This window comes from Geotrypetes seraphini, chromosome 10 (genome assembly GCF_902459505.1).
Source record: "Geotrypetes seraphini chromosome 10, aGeoSer1.1, whole genome shotgun sequence".
Taxonomy (NCBI): Eukaryota; Metazoa; Chordata; class Amphibia; order Gymnophiona; family Dermophiidae; genus Geotrypetes; species Geotrypetes seraphini.
This window is the reverse complement of record NC_047093.1, coordinates 73,204,577-73,222,280: the sequence shown is the minus strand read 5'-3', so window position 1 is coordinate 73,222,280 and position 17,704 is coordinate 73,204,577. Positions and strand designations below refer to the sequence as shown.

At 42.6% G+C, this 17,704-nt stretch overlaps 1 protein-coding gene across 13 annotated transcripts in view; it reads left to right on the top strand.

The window, feature by feature from the left end:
* GAPVD1 (GTPase activating protein and VPS9 domains 1) overlaps positions 1 to 17,704 on the top strand; it is a 189,433-nt gene that overhangs the window by 90,579 nt on the left and 81,150 nt on the right. For 6 of the 13 annotated variants that reach the window (XM_033960247.1, XM_033960259.1, XM_033960249.1 and 3 more), the window contains 4 exons: positions 12,408 to 12,537; positions 13,286 to 13,414; positions 14,970 to 15,143; positions 15,619 to 15,759. In XM_033960247.1, the coding sequence (XP_033816138.1) occupies positions 12,408 to 12,537; positions 13,286 to 13,414; positions 14,970 to 15,143; positions 15,619 to 15,759 (574 nt within the window). The remainder of the gene's footprint in view (positions 1 to 12,407; positions 12,538 to 13,285; positions 13,415 to 14,969; positions 15,144 to 15,618; positions 15,760 to 17,704) is intronic. The other 7 variants (XM_033960252.1, XM_033960256.1, XM_033960257.1 and 4 more) reach the window with 3 other exon arrangements.

The following is a 17,704-nucleotide window of genomic DNA, read 5'->3' as shown; positions in this document are numbered from 1 at the left end:
GGTACAGTAAATAGTGTAGAGAAGGAGATGATGATTGTGATGTCATCAGCGTATATGTACGATTGGAGATTTGGTTTGGATAGTTCATGACCTAGTGAAGACATGTTTAGATTAAACAAGGTAGATGATAGTGGGGAGCCCTGCGGGACACCACAGAAGTTGGTCCATGATTGGGAGTAGACATATTCACTGATGACCTGGTAGGATCAGTTTTTCAGGAAACCTTTGAATCAATGTAACATGTGTCCGGAGATGCCTATAGCATCTAGACAGCTTAGTAGTATGTCGTGGTCTACCAGGTCAAACGCACTGCTCAGGTCCATATTTTGGCCTAACCGGCAAGCATCAGGAGTCTTTCCTAATACATGGACCTTATAAGCCTGCCCTCTGTTGTCTTGTGGTTCTGTGCACACTCTGTGTGGTATGACTTTTGATAAACATCAGAGAGAAAAGTAAACCCAAAATGAATCGGTTCCTTGGGAGTTTCTTGTGTCTCTGAAGCAGTCAGAGCAAAAGTGGTAGCAGTTATACCTGATCATTCTGTTATAGCCCAATATGTAGACAGCCAATCAGCTAGCAGGACTATGCAGGCAGGAACGAAGGAAGTTCACCGCTGGACCACCAGGGATACTAAAGGTAGGTGGTGGGAGAGAGGAATAAATTCTTAGAATCAGATGGGACAGGAGGTGGGAGGGATCCCTCCTGTCCTGGCCACCGCTGGACCACCAGGTCTCATGGCATGCCCAGCAGAGGCCTGCAACAGGTTCAGGAGGGGGCGGGTCAATGCTGACCCAAATATAAACAGAGACCCCCATTTTTGGCCCCAAAATCTCAGTTTATATTTGAGTATATATAAGGTACATACATACATATTCAGTGCCTTATAAAATTCTTTACTCTGTACATTTTTTCACATTCTGCTTTGTAAGAGCTGCAAGATGCATAAAAGTATTAGTTTGTTTCAGCAATGTATACAACATTTTCTATGCATTTATCCTAAAAATAATTCTTAGCATCAGCATGAACCAGTCAGTATTAACCTTTCTGAACAGCATATGTAAGTAGAGAGAACTGAATTCAACCAGTGACATCACCAGTTGTATTGTGTGGTGCTCTATGAAATATTCTGGTGCTGTGTCCCTGGCCTAGCTCCCTACTCTGCTGGCTGTGGCTGCACCGCATTGTTGAGTCCATTGGCTACTCCCAGGTCACAGTCTCAAGACTGTATCTGGTTTAGCTCAGAGCTTGGCTCCACAGCCCCCAGTCACACTCTTGGTGCCACTGGAAGAAGGCTTTGGCGTGATCCCGAGGAATCTCACTGGAAGGGCACGGATCCAGAAGCGTAGCCAGATTTTGATGTTAGGGGCAACAGACCTTTTATAAAATAGGTGCTGGTGTGAGGCTGCAGGTCCAATTTGCATAGTGCCATTTCATTCAAAATCCATTAGGGGGAGTGGCTGCTCTCCTTGCACCCCACCTACCTACATTTCTGTGCAGGTCCCCAACCATCCACAACTCATTCCTATTCATCCTGTTTAAGTGTGTTCCCATGGGCTCCCTCTGCAGCTTACCTGTTTTAGAGGTGTAACCGACTATGGAGATTTTGTTTAGCTCTTTTATTTCTGTAGTTTATTCTACAATCTTCAATATTTACCTCTGGATTCTCTTCCTTGTGATTTCTAGTACTACAGTGTTCAGGGCTACTCTTGCATCTGAGAGAGCACTTTTCTTGAAGCCAGTGCCAGTAACCTCTTTGTGAATTGTAAGATTTGGGTTTTGGAGCTACAGAGGGGAATCTTGCTTATCTAACTTAGATAAATGGTTCTTATGGATTTCAGCTTCACTGTTAAATCAAGGGGTTCTTCCTCTGTCAGTATTCTGAGAACAGTCGGGGGAAGGGGGGTATTCTATTGATTGGGAGTAAATCCTTTCCACAGCCTTGGAATAGCAGTCATTCTAAGCACAGGAGTGTGGAGGCCAAGGAGCCCAAGAGACACAAGCTGGAGTCATCTAAAGGAGACTTTGCGCTGCCTAATATGGCATAGTCTTCAGAATTTCTCAATCTGATGTGGAGAGCTTATCTGGATGGATGAGATCCCCAGGGGAAGTCTGACAGCATACCAGGAGACATGCAAGGGGGCTTGGGCTTCCAGGGTACATCTGCCTTAGTATCGGAGGCTGGCCAGGATCTGGTGGGGCTTTCTGAGAGAGACTCAGATGGCGAGGAGTCTATTTATATGCCTTTTGTCAGAGTGAGTCCTCACTATTGGGAGATGCAGGATTGCAGGACAGAGTGAGTTCACAAGATACAGTGGTGGCCCTCGATCAAGTGGATAACCCCACAGTCCGTCGGCTGTTCAGCCCCTTAAGTCTGTTAGAACTTATTGCGGACTCTTTGTGGGAGTTAAGCTTGGATTCCCATTGGGTCCCCTCTGCTTCCTGCTCTATAATGAACAAAGTGAGAGTCCGGACTTTCCTCTGTTTCTCTATCATCCTAATATCATTGTATTAGTCATGGAGCAGTGGGATGCGCTGAAGGGTTCCTTATGGTAGCCAAGACAATGGCTTTGTTATATCTGATTGCACAGGAGTGTCAGCAGAGAATGGAACTGGTTTGCTGACTTATGTGGCGTGTCCATATAAATACTGAAGTCTCCTAAAAATAGGAGATTAGGATATTGTGTAACGAGGTCCATAATAGCCTAGATCAGCGATGGCAAACCTATGGCACGCGGGAAGGTCCGCAATAGAGAGCTGCACGGGACGCCCCCTAGGGTCGCGGGGATCCCGTGGGGACGCCTCCGAGGGTCGCGGGGTTCCTGCGGGGCTGGATGTACTAAGTCGCGCGGCTTTTCTCCCTACCTGCTCTGCTTGCAGCACAGAGCTGAACGGAAATCTTCCCGACGTCAGCGCTGACGTCGGGAAGACTTCCGTTCGGCTCTGTGCTGCAGGCAGGGTAGGTAAGGAGGAGTAGCCTCGCGGCTCGAGTGGCTACCAAGGGAGGGGGCGGTCCGCCCCGCCCCGTGTGCAGCACAGCCGGCCAGGTCCCCTTACTTTTGTGGCGCTAACCCGACCGACCGACAACAGCCCTGGTCCGACAAACCTCCCTGCCCTTAACCGCGAATCTAAATTACCTTCTTACAGCAGCTGTAAGAAGGAAATTTAGATTCGCGGTTAAGGGCAGGGAGGTTTGTCAGACCGGGGCTGTTGTCGGTCAGTCGGGTTAGCACCACAAAAGTAAGGGGACCTGGCCGGCTGTGCTGCACACGGGGCGGGAGAGAAGGAGGGGGGAGAAGGACGTTGAAAGCACTGGGGAAGACAAAGGGGTGGAGAAGGACGCTGAAAGGCCATGGGGAAGACGAGGTGGGGGGGAAGGACACTGAAAGCATTTGTGGAAGATAGAAGGGGGAGAAGGACGCTGACAGGACATGGGGAAGACGGGGGGGGGGAGAAGGACGCTGAAAGCACATGGGGAAGACAAAGGGGTGGAGAAGGACGCTGAAAGGACATGGGGAAGATGGGGGGTGGAGAAGGACGCTGAAAGGCCATGGGGAAGATGGGGGGGTGGAGAAGGACACTGAAAGGCCATGGGGAAGATGGGGGGGTGGAGAAGGACGCTGAAAGGCCATGGGGAAGACGGGGGGGGGGAGAAGGACGCTGAAAGGCCATGGGGAAGACGTGGTGGGGGGAAGGACACTGAAAGCATTTGTGGAAGACAGAATGGGGAGAAGGACGCTGACAGGACATGGGGAAGACGGGGGGGGAGAAGGACGCTGAAAGCACATGGGGAAGACAAAGGGGTGGAGAAGGACGCTGAAAGGACATGGGGAAGATGGGGGGGGGTGGAGAAGGACGCTGAAAGGCCATGGGGAAGACAGAGGGGGGAGAAGGACGCTGACAGGACATGGGGAAGATGAGGGGGGGGAGAAGGATGCTGAAAGGAAATGGGGAAGAGAGAGTGGGGAGAAGACGCTGGCAGGGAAGAAGACAGAGATGCCAGACTATGGGGGGAGCGGAGGGAAGAAGATTGGTGCCAGACCAATTTGGAAGGGGGGAGAAAGGGAGAGGCATAGTAACAGAGCAAATGGAAGACGCAGAAGGAAGAGAGACAGTGGATGGAAGGAACTGAATGAGAACATTAGGAAAGCAGAAACCAGGCAACAAAGGTAGGAAAAGAATTCTATTTCTTTTTTTTTTTTGCTTCAGGATAAAGTAGTATATTAGTTGTGTTGATAAAAATTTATAAACAAAAGAGGCTCTGGTAGAAACCCGTTTACAAAGTGTGTATTCTTCCCAATTAATAGTTCCAAATTAATAAAGTCTTTTTGCTTATTTGTAAATGGGTTTCTACCAGAGCCTTTAATTCAGTAGCATAATTAAATGAAATAACTATTTCTGAAGTTTATAGGGACGGGCGGGGACGGAGGGGATTCCTTACGGGGACGGGCGGGGACGGAGGACATTCCTCGTGGGGACGGGTGGGGACGGAGGGATTCCTCACGGGGACGGGTGGGATTTCTCACGGGGACGGGTGGGATTTCTGTCCCCGTGCAACTCTCTAGTCTGCAATTAAGATATGCGGCGCGGCGGGAGGCGAGTGTGCCGGTGTCTGCTTTGCAGGTCACCTGGCAACAGGGCCGGACTGGCCATTGGGAGGACCGGGCATTGTCCCGGTGGGCCACGGCCCATCCTCCTATGCTGGCTGCAGTCCTGTGAGTGGATGTTTAGCCTGCCTGTCTTCCCCTTAGTATCCTATGAGCCAGGCAGTGTGTGAGGGGGAAGTGGGGGGAGGAAGAGAAGCTTCACACTGAGTCTGTCACAGGAACTCAGTGAGGCTGTAGTGTGACTCCACATGTGACATCTGTAATCAGGAACAGTTCCTAGTGCTCCCATGCTAGAGAGGTGAGGATATGGGGGGATGTTAATGTGTCTAATAATGTGCTCCTCTGTAAAAACCTCTGTATCTTCCATGGGGGACAAGCTAAATTCGAGGAAATAAAAAAGCTGCTTATGATGATTGCATAGAGAAGTTCAGTAAGCTGAGAGGAGGGCTGGGCTCTCTGTGAACAACCAACACACTAATCCTCTGCGCTGTACCTTATGGAAAACTCAATATAGCAAAAAACAGTAAAGTGTATATGTGGCCCTTCACAGTGCTTTTGTAAACATCATAATAAAATAACAAAGGCTCCAATAATGAAAAATAAAAGTCCTTTTCCCATACACTCAGGTTGCACAAGTCTGGTTTTCACCTGGGCAGTATATTTTTTGACCAAAACGGATGTCTACAATTAGTAAAATTCGCCAATCACATATTTTTTTATGGGGACGGATTTGTATACAGCATTTCATTAGATTTTTTTTATTATACAAATTTTATCTTTTTGTAGACTTGAAGTCTTGAACAAAGAAAACGAGTACAGCAAAAAAAGCAAAAACAGATAGAAACATAGAAACATAGAAATTGACGGCAGAAAAGGGCCACAGCCCATCGAGTCTGCCCATACCAATGACCCACTCCCTGACTTCTACTCCCCTATAGATCCCACTTGAATATCCCATTTTCTCTTAAAATCTAACACGCTGCTGGCCTCAATCACCTGCTGAGGCAGCTTGTTCCAATGATCGACCACCCTTTCGGTGAAGAAATACTTCCTAGCATCACCTTGAAACTTCCCTCCCCTGATTTTCAGCGAGTGTCCTCTGGTTACCGAGGGCCCTGTAAGACTGAAGATATCATCTTTCACCTCTATATGCCCTGTGATATACTTAAAGGTCTCAATCATGTCCCCCCTCTCTCTTCGCTCCTCCAGTGAGTACATCTGCAATTTTTTTAGCCTTTCCTCATACGTGAGATCCCTGAGCCCCAAGACCATCCTGGTAGCCATACGCTGAACCGACTCAACTCTCAACACATCTTTCCGGTAGTGTGGTCTCCAGAATTGAACACAATACTCGAGATGGGGTCTCACCATGGATCTGTACAGTGGCATTATGACTTCAGGTTTTCTGCTGACAAAACCCCTCCGGATGCAGCCCATCATTTGTCTTGCCCTGGATAAAGCTTTCTCCACCTGATTGGCAGCCTTCATATCATCGCTAATGATCACTCCTAAATCACGTTCCACCGTGGTCCTGGACAAGGTTTCACCATTTAGTGAGTAAGTTCTGTGTGGATTTTTTTTGCCTAGGTGCATTACTTTACATTTTTTAGCATTGAAGCCTAGCTGCCAAGTTGATGACCACTGTTCCAGTTTCCGTAGGTCTTGCATCATAAAGTCAGGAACACTGCTTTTGCCTACTATGTTGCATAGTTTGGCGTCGGACAGAAACATATGGAGTGATTGAACGCAGTGGGAAAGCATTGTGTATTATGTGTAATGAAAGTGTTGTGTCTCGCACATCAAGTGTCAAACGTCACTTTGAGACCAACCATAACAGTGTTGCTGAACTTGATTTAGCTCAAAGAAAAGAGTTCCTTGTAGGAAAATTAAAGAAATATCACTCCCAGTCTCTTAGTTTTAGCAACTATCTTTCAAAAACTAATCATCTTACAGTTGCCAGCTTTCAAATTTCACTGTGCATGGCAAAACATGGTAAGCCCCTCTCTGATGGAGATTTTATCAAAAAGGCAATTTTGGCTGGGAGTAATTCACTCTTCCATGATTTCCAAAACAAGGATAAAATTGTGCAGCGCATCTCTGAGATGCCGCTAAGCAGAAATACTGCAAAAGATAGGGTTCTGCGAATGGCTGCTGATGTTAGTCAACAGCTTACTTGCGACTTACAAAAAGCACCCTTCTACTCCATGTGCTTGGATGAAAGTACAGATATTACTAACCATGCAAGACTAGCGCTCATTTTGCGTTATGCTACTGGTGACATCATGAGAGAAGAGCTGGTAAAACTGCTGTCTTTGCCTGGAAGAACACAAGGAATAGATATCCACAATGCTGTGATGGAGGCTTTTTCATCACTAGACATAAGTCCAGAAAAAGTGGTTTCAGTTACTAGCGATGGAGCACCTAGCATGGTGGGGACAACATCAGGATTCATTCATTTCTTTGCTAAGGAAGCAAAACATCCACTGATTCAATTTCACTGCATAATACATCAAGAGGCTCTCTGCGCCAAAGAAAGCAGCAAAAAACTTGACGATGTCCTCAAAGATGTAACAAAAATGGTGAACTTCATCATGGCGCGTGCTCTTAATTTTCGACAATTTCAAGCCCTTCTTGATGAGGTTCAGGCACAATATAACACTTTACTGATGTACAATAATGTCCGGTGGCTGAGCAGAGGACGAGTGTTAGAGAGATTTGTGGCCTGCTTGGAAGAAGTTAGGCTATTTATGAACGAAAAGGGGGATGACTATCCTCAACTCACCAACATGGCCTGGCTTACCAACCTCATGTTCTTTACAGATTTTACTAACCACTTTAATGTACTAAACAAAAAATTACAAGGCATGGGAAAAACAGCAGAAAGCATGTTTAGTGACATCAAAGCTTTTGAGAGAAAATTGCATGTTTTTGAAAAAGACCTTGAGAGTGGACAGCTAAAATATTTTCCCAACCTAAAAATACATTTGGATAATTCTACAACATTTGTGGACAGTCATAAAAAACACCAGGAAATCCACAAAGCATATTCCACCATTGTAGCCGAAGCAAAGGAGAATTTTAGTAAAAGATTTTCTCAGTTCCGTAAGATGGAGACAACCCTTTCATTTATAACTTCCCCAGAAAAGTCCACATTTGAAGATCTTGATCTTTCCTGCTTACAGTGGTTGGATATTCAAAATTTGGAAATGGAGCTACTGGAATTTCAAGAAAGCTCTATCTGGAAAAGTAAATTCAATGATCTGCGTGCGGCTCTTGAACTTATTGAGTGTGAAAGGGTGACAAATGAAATCACTGCTAGCAGTTCTGAAAATGAAATCCTAAAAGCGTGGAATTCTCTGCCAGACAATTTTAAGTCCATGAAAGCACTTGGGATTGCTCTTCTTACTTTGTTTGGGTCATCCTATGCTTGTGAGCATCTGTTTTCGGCTTTGAATCATATAAAATCTGATGCTAGAAACAGATTAACGGATGACATGAGTGCTGCATGTGTTGCTCTGAAAGGATTGACAAGTTATCAGCATGCATGCAACAACAAAAATCACATTAATTTTTTTCAGAGCATGCCCAATGCATATGTTTACATGAAGCAGTGTTTTCAGTTTGCAGTTAAGACACTTTCTAAGTTATTTAAATATTATTTAAAGATGTTATTTAAAAAAGGGACTTTACATGGCCCTGTTGTATTCCAATCTGGAATTTCCAATAAAAACGGTTGGTTTAATTGAAAGCTCTTTTGTTTTCTTTACATCATATTATTAGAAATGTAATGATTTAACTATTTTCTAATTTGATTGTAAATTTTACAAAAAAACATGTATAGACTCTTTGGGAATGCACACCGAGTCTTGACACAGTTAACAGTTTTAAGAAGTTTATCTTTTTTTTTACTCAGGATACATTTGACATGTTATGTGAATAATACATTTAAAATATATTGTGTAACTGAATCAAATTCTTCCTAAATTCATTAAATTGAATGAAATCATTAAAACATTATAAATTGCCAATAAATTGAAATGAAAACCAAAGGATTGTGAATCAAATTGATTCTCTGACAATACAAAGATTCCAACCTTTAAAAATGATGTTACATAGTTCAGGCAACTTTATAAAGAATTTTTAGATACTAAAATCTTGTTATTAAGGTTTAATAGACGTGCTGGCACTTTGAGGAAATTCTTTGGTTTTGTGCGGCAGTTTGGGCACTCGGGCTCAAAAAGGTTAGCCATCACTGGCCTAGATTTACTACAGTGTACCAAGGTGGGGGACAGTATGACCCGGGTGCAGACTATGAGGGGGTGCTCCCGGGGTTAGCATCATGGTCTGGGAACTTCGCTGCTCTGCTGGTGTCAGGCTTTCCTTTCTGCCAGGTCCTGCCTTTCCAGAAGCAGGAAGTATGTGGTTCCAGCAGAGCAGCAAGTTAAGGCTGTTGACAAAGAGAGAACTCACATACATCCTGGCCTGCTTTCTAAAGCAGTGGTGGTGGCCGGCCGTTGGAGGCAGAACTCTGAACAGGCTTCTTGTGGCCCAGCTGCCAGAGCCTCCCCTCTGCCGCATCACTGATGATGTCACTGATGATGTGCCAGTGAGAAGCCTGGGAGGAGGGCATTGTTTGCACCCCTGTGGGCTCTGTTCTGACCTTCCTCTCTGCCAGTCCCAACTCAGGACCGGCAGAGAGGAAGGTCAGAGCAGAGCACACAAGGGTGCAAACAATGCCCTCCTCCCGGACACACACCAAAAGGTTCTTGGAAAGGCTTTCACAACTACAAGATATATATGCTCAAAGAAATAGAATTTAGGTGGGAGTCGGAATTCACGATTCCCGCCTAAATTTTATTTCTGGGAAGGCAGGCTCGACAGAGAGGAGGGTCAGAGTGGGTCTTGAAGGGAGTTTCATAAGACTCTTTTACCTGCTCGTATCTTTTCCTTAACATGCTGAGCAGGGCTGGTGTAAGGGGGGGTGGTGCAAACAGGGCAGCTAGGGGTGATGTAGAGGGAGGGAGGGAGATATATAGAATAAAAGGATAGGATAGTTTGAAAGGGAGAGATATGGCATGGGAGGACAGGAAAAAGGAGAGAACTGGACCTGGGAATGGAAGAAGGGAGAAAGAAAGGTTAGGTCTGGGGGTGGAAGGGGAAGGGATGCAGCATCTTTTTTCATTCCCTTCCACCTATTAAGGAGGGAGAGAAGAACAGAAAGAGAGGGAGAGATGTTGGACTGTGGGGAGAGAGGATGAAAGATGAACCCATAGGACGGAAGAGAGGTGGGATAAGAAGATGCTAGGGGAAGGAGAGAGAGGGATAGAGAGATATAGCCTGATAGAGGGAGAGCGATTCTGGAGTGGTGAGCCACATGGAAGAGGTCAAAAAGCGGATAAGATGAAAAAGAACACAGTACAGTAATTGAAATGTGATAATGGGGAGCATATAAAAGGAAATAGGAGGTTGGGAAATTGGAGAGCTTCAGAATGTGAGGAGATGGAAAATTGTAAGTAGCTGAAAATTTAAAAAGAAGGGTGAGAAAGTGGACAGAGGCAGTAAAGAAAAAAGGGAGGAAAACTGAAAAGGCAAAATCAATTTGCTGGAGATAGGGCGTAGTGAGTTACCTATACCAGATGGTAGAACCAGATTTGTTTGCTCTACCAATATGAGCTTTATTTTGCTAAAGAAATGGTTGACTCTACAGTCTTACTTTGTCACATGACCTGTCTTCTAATTCTTTCCGGTGATGTATGCATCTTTTATTTCTGTTCACAGTTATTTGTTTATATTGTATTTTATTGTTGGTTTAAATAAATTAAAACTTCAAAAAAAAAAAATCAAAACTGTCAAGTAATTGCTGCTTTTTATGGGGACAAGCGACTTTTATGGGGGGAAAAGCGGGGATGGAGGAGATTCCTTTTGGGGATGGAGGGGATTCCTCACAGGGTCGGGCAGGGACAGAGGAGATTCTGTCAGGGTCGGGTGGGGCAGGTGGGATACTGGTAGGACGTGCGGGATTTCTGTCCCCACGCAACTCTCTTCTCTATGCACTCCCTAGGGTATTCTCTCTCTCTAAATCTTTGAGCTAACTTGCTTGTTAGACAAGTTCCTGCTGAACCAGAATGCACACAGGTATGGCTAGTCTCAATTAGGGCGATAGTCTTTGACCAGAGGGCTTCCGCATGAGCAGACTGCTGGGCACGATGGACCACTGGTCTGACCTAGCAGCGGCAATTCTTATGTTCATAATTTGCGCGTGCTCAAAAACTATCTAAATGGCAGATTTCTCTTTAACTGTCTATTGTGGAAACTTGAAAATTGCAGACATGTATTCCGATCTGTTGTTTTTTTTTGTATAAAGTTATATTAAAGCCGTATCTTGTGTTTTGAATCAGAATATCTAAATAGGTAATCTTCATTGGGTCATTACTCATTTTAAATTTGTATTTCTACTATTAAGCCATCCCCAAAAGATGTTGAGACATTCTGAATCATCTTTCCATAGGTTAAATATGTACCTACAGTACATCTTAACCTCCTCTTCAAATGGAAAATCCATAAGGAAAATTTCTTCAAAGTTGGCAATACTGGGAGCCTACAATTGCTAGAGCTTCAAGTTGTGGTACATTTTTTTTTTTTTTTTAAATAAGAATTCTATGTCTAAAGTAACGAGAATCATGTTTTCAAGATTGCAACAATGGCTCTCTGTATTGCCAACCTATAGCCAATTTTGAAGAAATTTTCCTCCCCCCCGCCCTTTTATGGAGCCATGTTAGGCTTTTTTATCATTGGCCGTGGCGGTATTAGCTCCAACCCAAATAGAAGTAGAACTAATACTGCGGCTTTGTAAAAGGGGGAGGGGTGGGGAGTTATTGGGATGCATCCCTGAAGGCATGTCTATGATGAGGAAAAAAAGGGTATCTGCAATTTGCATTTTCAAATGTACATGTGCTATTTTACATTAAATGTTTGCTTGAACAGAAGCAGATGCACACATAACAGTTGACACTTACCCACAGCAATAATTAGAACAAACTACAAGTGAAAAGGTGAAAAGTACGCAAAATATTTGATAACTTGTACCCAGTGGAGGGAAGGGACTGCAGAGAAATACAGGTATTAATACACAAAAGAGCCTTTTTCAAGGGAAAGGAAATTGTAGAATTATGGGGCATAATGAAACTGCAAGGAGATAAGACTCTGGTGAAAAGGTAGATGATGCCTGGAATGCCCTTCCAGAGGAAGTGGTAGAGATGTAGCAATGCAATTCAAAAACAAGCGTGATTATACACAGAGGATTTCTATATGGCAAGAGGATCGCAACCAAGGAATGAATGCTTCAACTCAAAACACTGAAATGACTTTGCTCTTCTGAGAAGTCATTGGGAGGAATATAACCTGCATAGAGGTACAGCTACATTCCTAACCAGCTTACTCGGAAAAACTAGATAAGTCTCCTATACTGGCAAGTCACATGAACTAGACCCACAAGAATGATTGGAAGAGGAGGAGGGGAAAAAAAACTATTGTCTTTTGAAGCTGGAATTTACGTGTTTTAAAGTCTTGACAGTCTTCCAGATTGTATGATAACAGATTTATTCAGTGGCTGTGATCTTGACTGTGAAGGACAGTAGCTTGCAAAATAAACTCCATGATTAAAATTTCTATATGGTGGTCTTCCTCCTGTACTGTCAGCATATTAATAATAGTCTGATAGCACTATAGTAGCAGGTTCAAGTCCTATTGAAATCCAGTGCCTTTCTCATAACTTTCTTCAGCATCATTTCCATTTTTCCCTAGGTTTTAAATATGCAGCTTTCTGATGGTGGACAAGGAGATGTCCCAGTAGATGAGACCAAACTCCATGGTAAACCTGATAAAACCTTGCGATTTTCTCTCTGCAGTGATAATCTGGAAGGAATATCTGAAGGTGAATCTTCTTGGGAGAAAGGCTACCTTAGCATTCTAAAAGAATAGCTTTTAAACAGCATTTAATTATAATGCTAATTAAGCTTTCAGGGCTATTGCAGCCCTTCCAATAGGGAAGGTATGATACTTCTGGTCTGCCAGCCTTTTCTCTCTCCATTCAGGATTATCTTCACATCTTCAGGATCTAGCTTCACATCTGTGTCATGGCTGTTGGGCTCTGATGGTTTATTGACAGTCTGAAATAATGGATTAAATTTTTAATTTACGTAACTTTAAATTAAGTAAATTTTCATTGAATATGCCAGTGGCATTTTGCATATGGCAAGTTTCAAAGGAGTCTACTCATTAACAAACTACTTAAAAGCAATGAGATTTCTGATTTGGTATTTTAACCTGGAATACTATTTCTCTTGCCATTGTTTTGTGAAGGGTTAGAAGTCTGAGTTCTTGAATACTGTGTGCTTATCTTAGGCTTTATGGGGACTTGGTTAACAACTGTCAAATGAAAAGGTTGTGAGAAATACATATGAGCAGGGTAAAAACTAGCTTTTTAAAGCAATAGCCGTTACATTCTTAGATACAGCAGCGATTTATTAAATTATGTTGATGTTGACAAATGGAAGATAGTAGAAATTTGCAAGCCTAGTTTGATGTCTGATTAATACAACTGTCTAAAAAGCATTAGTTCTTGTATTTTCAAATCTGCATTTTTAATACAGATAAAGTAAAAGGAAAAATCTTTGGTTCAGCAGGTCCCTCAAACCGTTCCAATTCTGTGTCCTCCCTGGATTTAGAAGGAGAATCTGTGTCAGAGCTAGGAGCTGGGCCATCAGGGAGCAACGGGGTTGAAGCTTTGCAGCTGCTAGAACATGAACAAGGCATGTAAAACTTTTTTCAGGCTGGTTGGAGTAGTGTGGCTTCAGTAGATTGCCATGTATCTGCTGACCTGTTTATGCTTTCACCATTGTTCCTGATCTGCAACTTACTAGAAGTGACTAAAACTTTACATCTGATGGCTGCTCAGATGCTATGGAAATGTCTGCCATATTGGTTTTCTTGTTAATGCAAGTATATCCACATCATATGAAAATCTGTCTTAGTGGTTGCTAATGAAAACTGGCTGCTTACATTGTAGTGACCAAAGACTGAATGGACAAAAAGACAAAGCTACACTGTTGCTAGTGACAAGTAGACTTGATATTGATTGCTGGGACAGCATAGGGAAGTATACACTGTGTTCTTGCTTGCTATATGAAGGAATAAAGTCATCTGCTTGTCAAACAAAGATGGGTAGTTTAGGCATGTTTAACAAACATTAAGAGGTTGCATTAAAATTAAAGGGTCCTTTTTATTGAGGTCTGTTAGGTAACATGCAAGTTAGCATGGATGCATTTACTGCACTGCATTGACAGTGGGTGCTAATTTGCATATTAACTGCATGCTGTTAGGGGGCAGGTTAATGGGCTGAGAATGGGTGTGCATTGCAGGTAGCCAATTGCAAATAGTCTTAAATCAGTAATAAACAACCTCCCCCCCAAAAAAAAATAAAATAAAAACAAAACACAACTTTTACTGAACTGTAACTACTGGGGGGACATGTTGGGGCAGTCTTTGCATTTAACAGCAAAAATGTAACATGCGTTAAAGCACAGTAAATGCAAGCACTTTAATTAAAAAAAACCAAAGCATGAATAAAATGTAATGGCTTGGGAAGATATGATAGAGATGATTAATATTTCTGTGGCATAAATGCCCAGGTGGCAAACCTATTTAAATTGCAAGGAAGCTCTGGAATGAGGAGGCATACGATGAAGTGAAATAGGATAGACTTAGGGATAATGTAAAGGAAATACTTCTTTACAGAAAGAGTGGTGAATATATGGAATGGCCTTCCTGTGGAGGTGGTGAAGATGAAGACTATCTGAATTCATGGGGCAAGCCTATAGGATCTCTAAGGGAGAGGAAGAGATAGTAGGTAGTATAAATAGGCAGACCTGATGGACCATATAGTCTTTATCTGCTATCAGTTTTTTGCTGTTGTGCTGGATGCCCCAAGTAACTTTTTAATTCATTTCTGGGGTAAAAGACAAATTATTTTGCATGTTTTAAGTTTATTAGGATTTTAAAAAATCTATATACTAAGGGATCCTTTTACTAAGCTGCGCGCTGCATTGCTACGCACACTAGACGCTAATGCTAGCATTGAGCTGATGTTAGTTCTTGGCGTGTAGCGCGGGGTTAGCGTGCGCGGCAATGCAGCGCATGCTAAAACCGCTAGCACACCTTAGTAAAAGAGGGGGGTAAGTCTTTAGGCACATATTTGCTTTTATATACTTCAGAATTGTAAATGATGCGAGTTCAAGTTATTTTAAATTTTAAAAAGTCCTATTTTTATTTCTCTCGTTAAATTTAAAAAAAAATGTTACAACACAGCTACTACACAAGATAACCTTGATGACAAGCTTCGCAAATTTGAAATTCGTGATATGATGGGATTGACAGAAGACAGGGACATATCAGAAACAGTCAGCGAAACTTGGAGTACTGATGTGCTGGGTAGTGACTTTGATCCTAACATTGATGAAGACAGATTGCAAGAAATTGCAGGTTGGTAGTAATAAAGAACAGTCCACTATAGAAGCAGTGTTGTGTAAAGTACAGTACGTAGACTCTCTGTTAACTGGAACTCAAACAACCAGAACTCTCAAGCAACCAACAACAAAAAAAAAAAATCAAAGAAATACTATAATACTTTAAATAAAAATGAAAATAAAATAAATTTCTGGCCAAAATGTGAGTCTAAACTTGGCACGCCACACCTGAATTTGTATCCCCACGCTTTGCCTACCCCACATCTGGTAGTTTGTTTGGAACAGTTTATGGTATGGCATAGTACAGAGAACAGTATTAGGCTTATTTTTAATAGTAACTCTCAAACAACCAGAAACTACATTTATCCAGCATCTATCAATCCCCATTGATGCCGGTTAACTGAGAATCTATTGTACATGGGAAAAAAAGACTTCTGTAACTGAATTCCTTCCTTCCAGGATTAACCTTGTGCTCTGCCTTGCATGTGTAGGTGCTGCTGCAGAGAATGTATTAGGCAGCTTGCTTTGCTTACCTGGCTCAGGATCCTTGCTGTTGGACCCATGTACTGGTTCTACCATATCAGAAACAACTAGTGAGGCTTGGAGTGTGGAGGTGTTGCCAAGTGATTCAGGTAAGTGCCTGTCTTAGTTGTTTCTTCTGCTTATAACTCTGCTAGCATTTTCCTCAAATGTTTGCTGGGTTTGCTGTTAAGCCAAGGATTCATGAGGTGGAACTGTGGTAGAATCTGAATGGAATTTTGGAAAATGCTGCTAGTAGAAATTTAGGCCCTCTTTTACTAAGCCACGGTAGAGGTTTCTACCGCAGCCCAGAGCACTAAATACTCTGATTCTCATAGGAATTCTATGAGCATCAGAGCATTTAGCGCTCCGGTCTATGGTAGAAACCTCTATTGCGGCTTAGTAAAGTGGGGGAGGGGGGTTAGTCTTTTGCACACAAGAGGGTGATTTCTTTTGCCATATGATGAGGCATGTAGGTGAAAAGTCAAAGGGCAACTATTTAAAAAGAAAAAGAAAGACAACATAGATGCTTGTGTGCTTTTTATAAAATAGGCACCCAGCATCAGCCCCAATAGCATGCAGACTCATTCACAGAGATGATATAAATGTGTATATGTTTACTGAGTCAGAACCATTTCAGATTGATAGGGACTATTTAATTTTGCATAAGCAGATGAAAGCTTACTTATCCATACAGGCCTTTTGAATAAGTGTTTAAACTATTTAAGATAGAATGTTGTATGTTTGGCTTTAGTGTCCTTATTTATTTTAAATATTTTTATTGTGAACTCCACAGATCAGTTTTTACTGAATGTATAGTCTACAAATGTGTTCAATACCTGTGTATTAAAAAAAATACATGTGTAGATCACGGTGCTTACTCTGCTTCACCCAAATTACGCTCCTAGGAATGTTTTCATGTGGTTTGTATAAAAGTACATGTGATCTTTCAGTGTGCATACTTTTTACTTGTGTATATAGCTGTGCAGCTTTATAAAAGGCCTTTTCAATATGTAAAACATACTTTATTCTAGGACAAGCAGGCAATATATTCTCACATGTGGGTGACGTCATCCATGGAGCCCTGTACAAACAGAGAAAAAGTGTACTGTCACTTTAAAAGGCTGGAAAAAGTCTCGACACTGCCTATTCCTTGCATGTGCTGGTGCCTTCCTGCCTGATGGCGGCTTGCAGGACCATCGTTTCTTAGTTTTCTGTAGAGCTGAGAAGCTGCATTTTGGAGTCTTTCCAATTGCATAAAACTTTTTTTATATTTTTCAGTTCCTTCTCAGTCGTTTTTCATTTGGTCTCTTCATATTTTCTCATTTTATTATTTTATCTTTAATCTGGTTACAGAGTTTTTGATTTTTGACACTTTTTTTTGTTTTGGGCCTTCGGCTGGGTACATCAAGTCTTTTTTATTTTTTTTTCCAGCTTACAATTTGTTCAATCACTCTGGACCATTGAGTACTTTGACCTTTTGTCGGTGGTGTTCCCCTCGATGTCCAAGGCTCAATTGGCCTCAAGCAGTGCACCCAGTGTAAAAGGACCATACTGGCTACTGACCCATATAACTGGTGTGTCCAGTGCCTAGGTCCTGATCACTGTACCGACTCTTGCCCACGCTGCTCTAAACTGCAGAAGAGGTCAATTAAGGCCAGACAACTACAATTTTAAAATTTTTGTGTCAATCTCAGGAGCATCGAAGATGTCTGTGGACTCCTATGCCAGTGCCCAAAGATCAGCATAAATACCAACTTCGACACTGCACTTGCCCTCTTTATCATCAGCTTCTTCCATTTGGGGGATTCACATAAAAAAACCTAAGACGCACAAACACTCTTCCCTCTCCAGGCATGCATCTGCGTTATCTCACTGTAGAATCAATGGCTATATCTTCCATTTTCACTTAGTTTCCAACATACAGTTTAAACAAATACTCTTATGGTGCTTGTTTCAATTCTTCCACCTTCTTTCTTCAGTCTTATACTATGCTGTCTTAGCCAAAGTCCTCAGAAACACCACTCCTCCGTCCCATATAGGTGATTTTTCACAGGG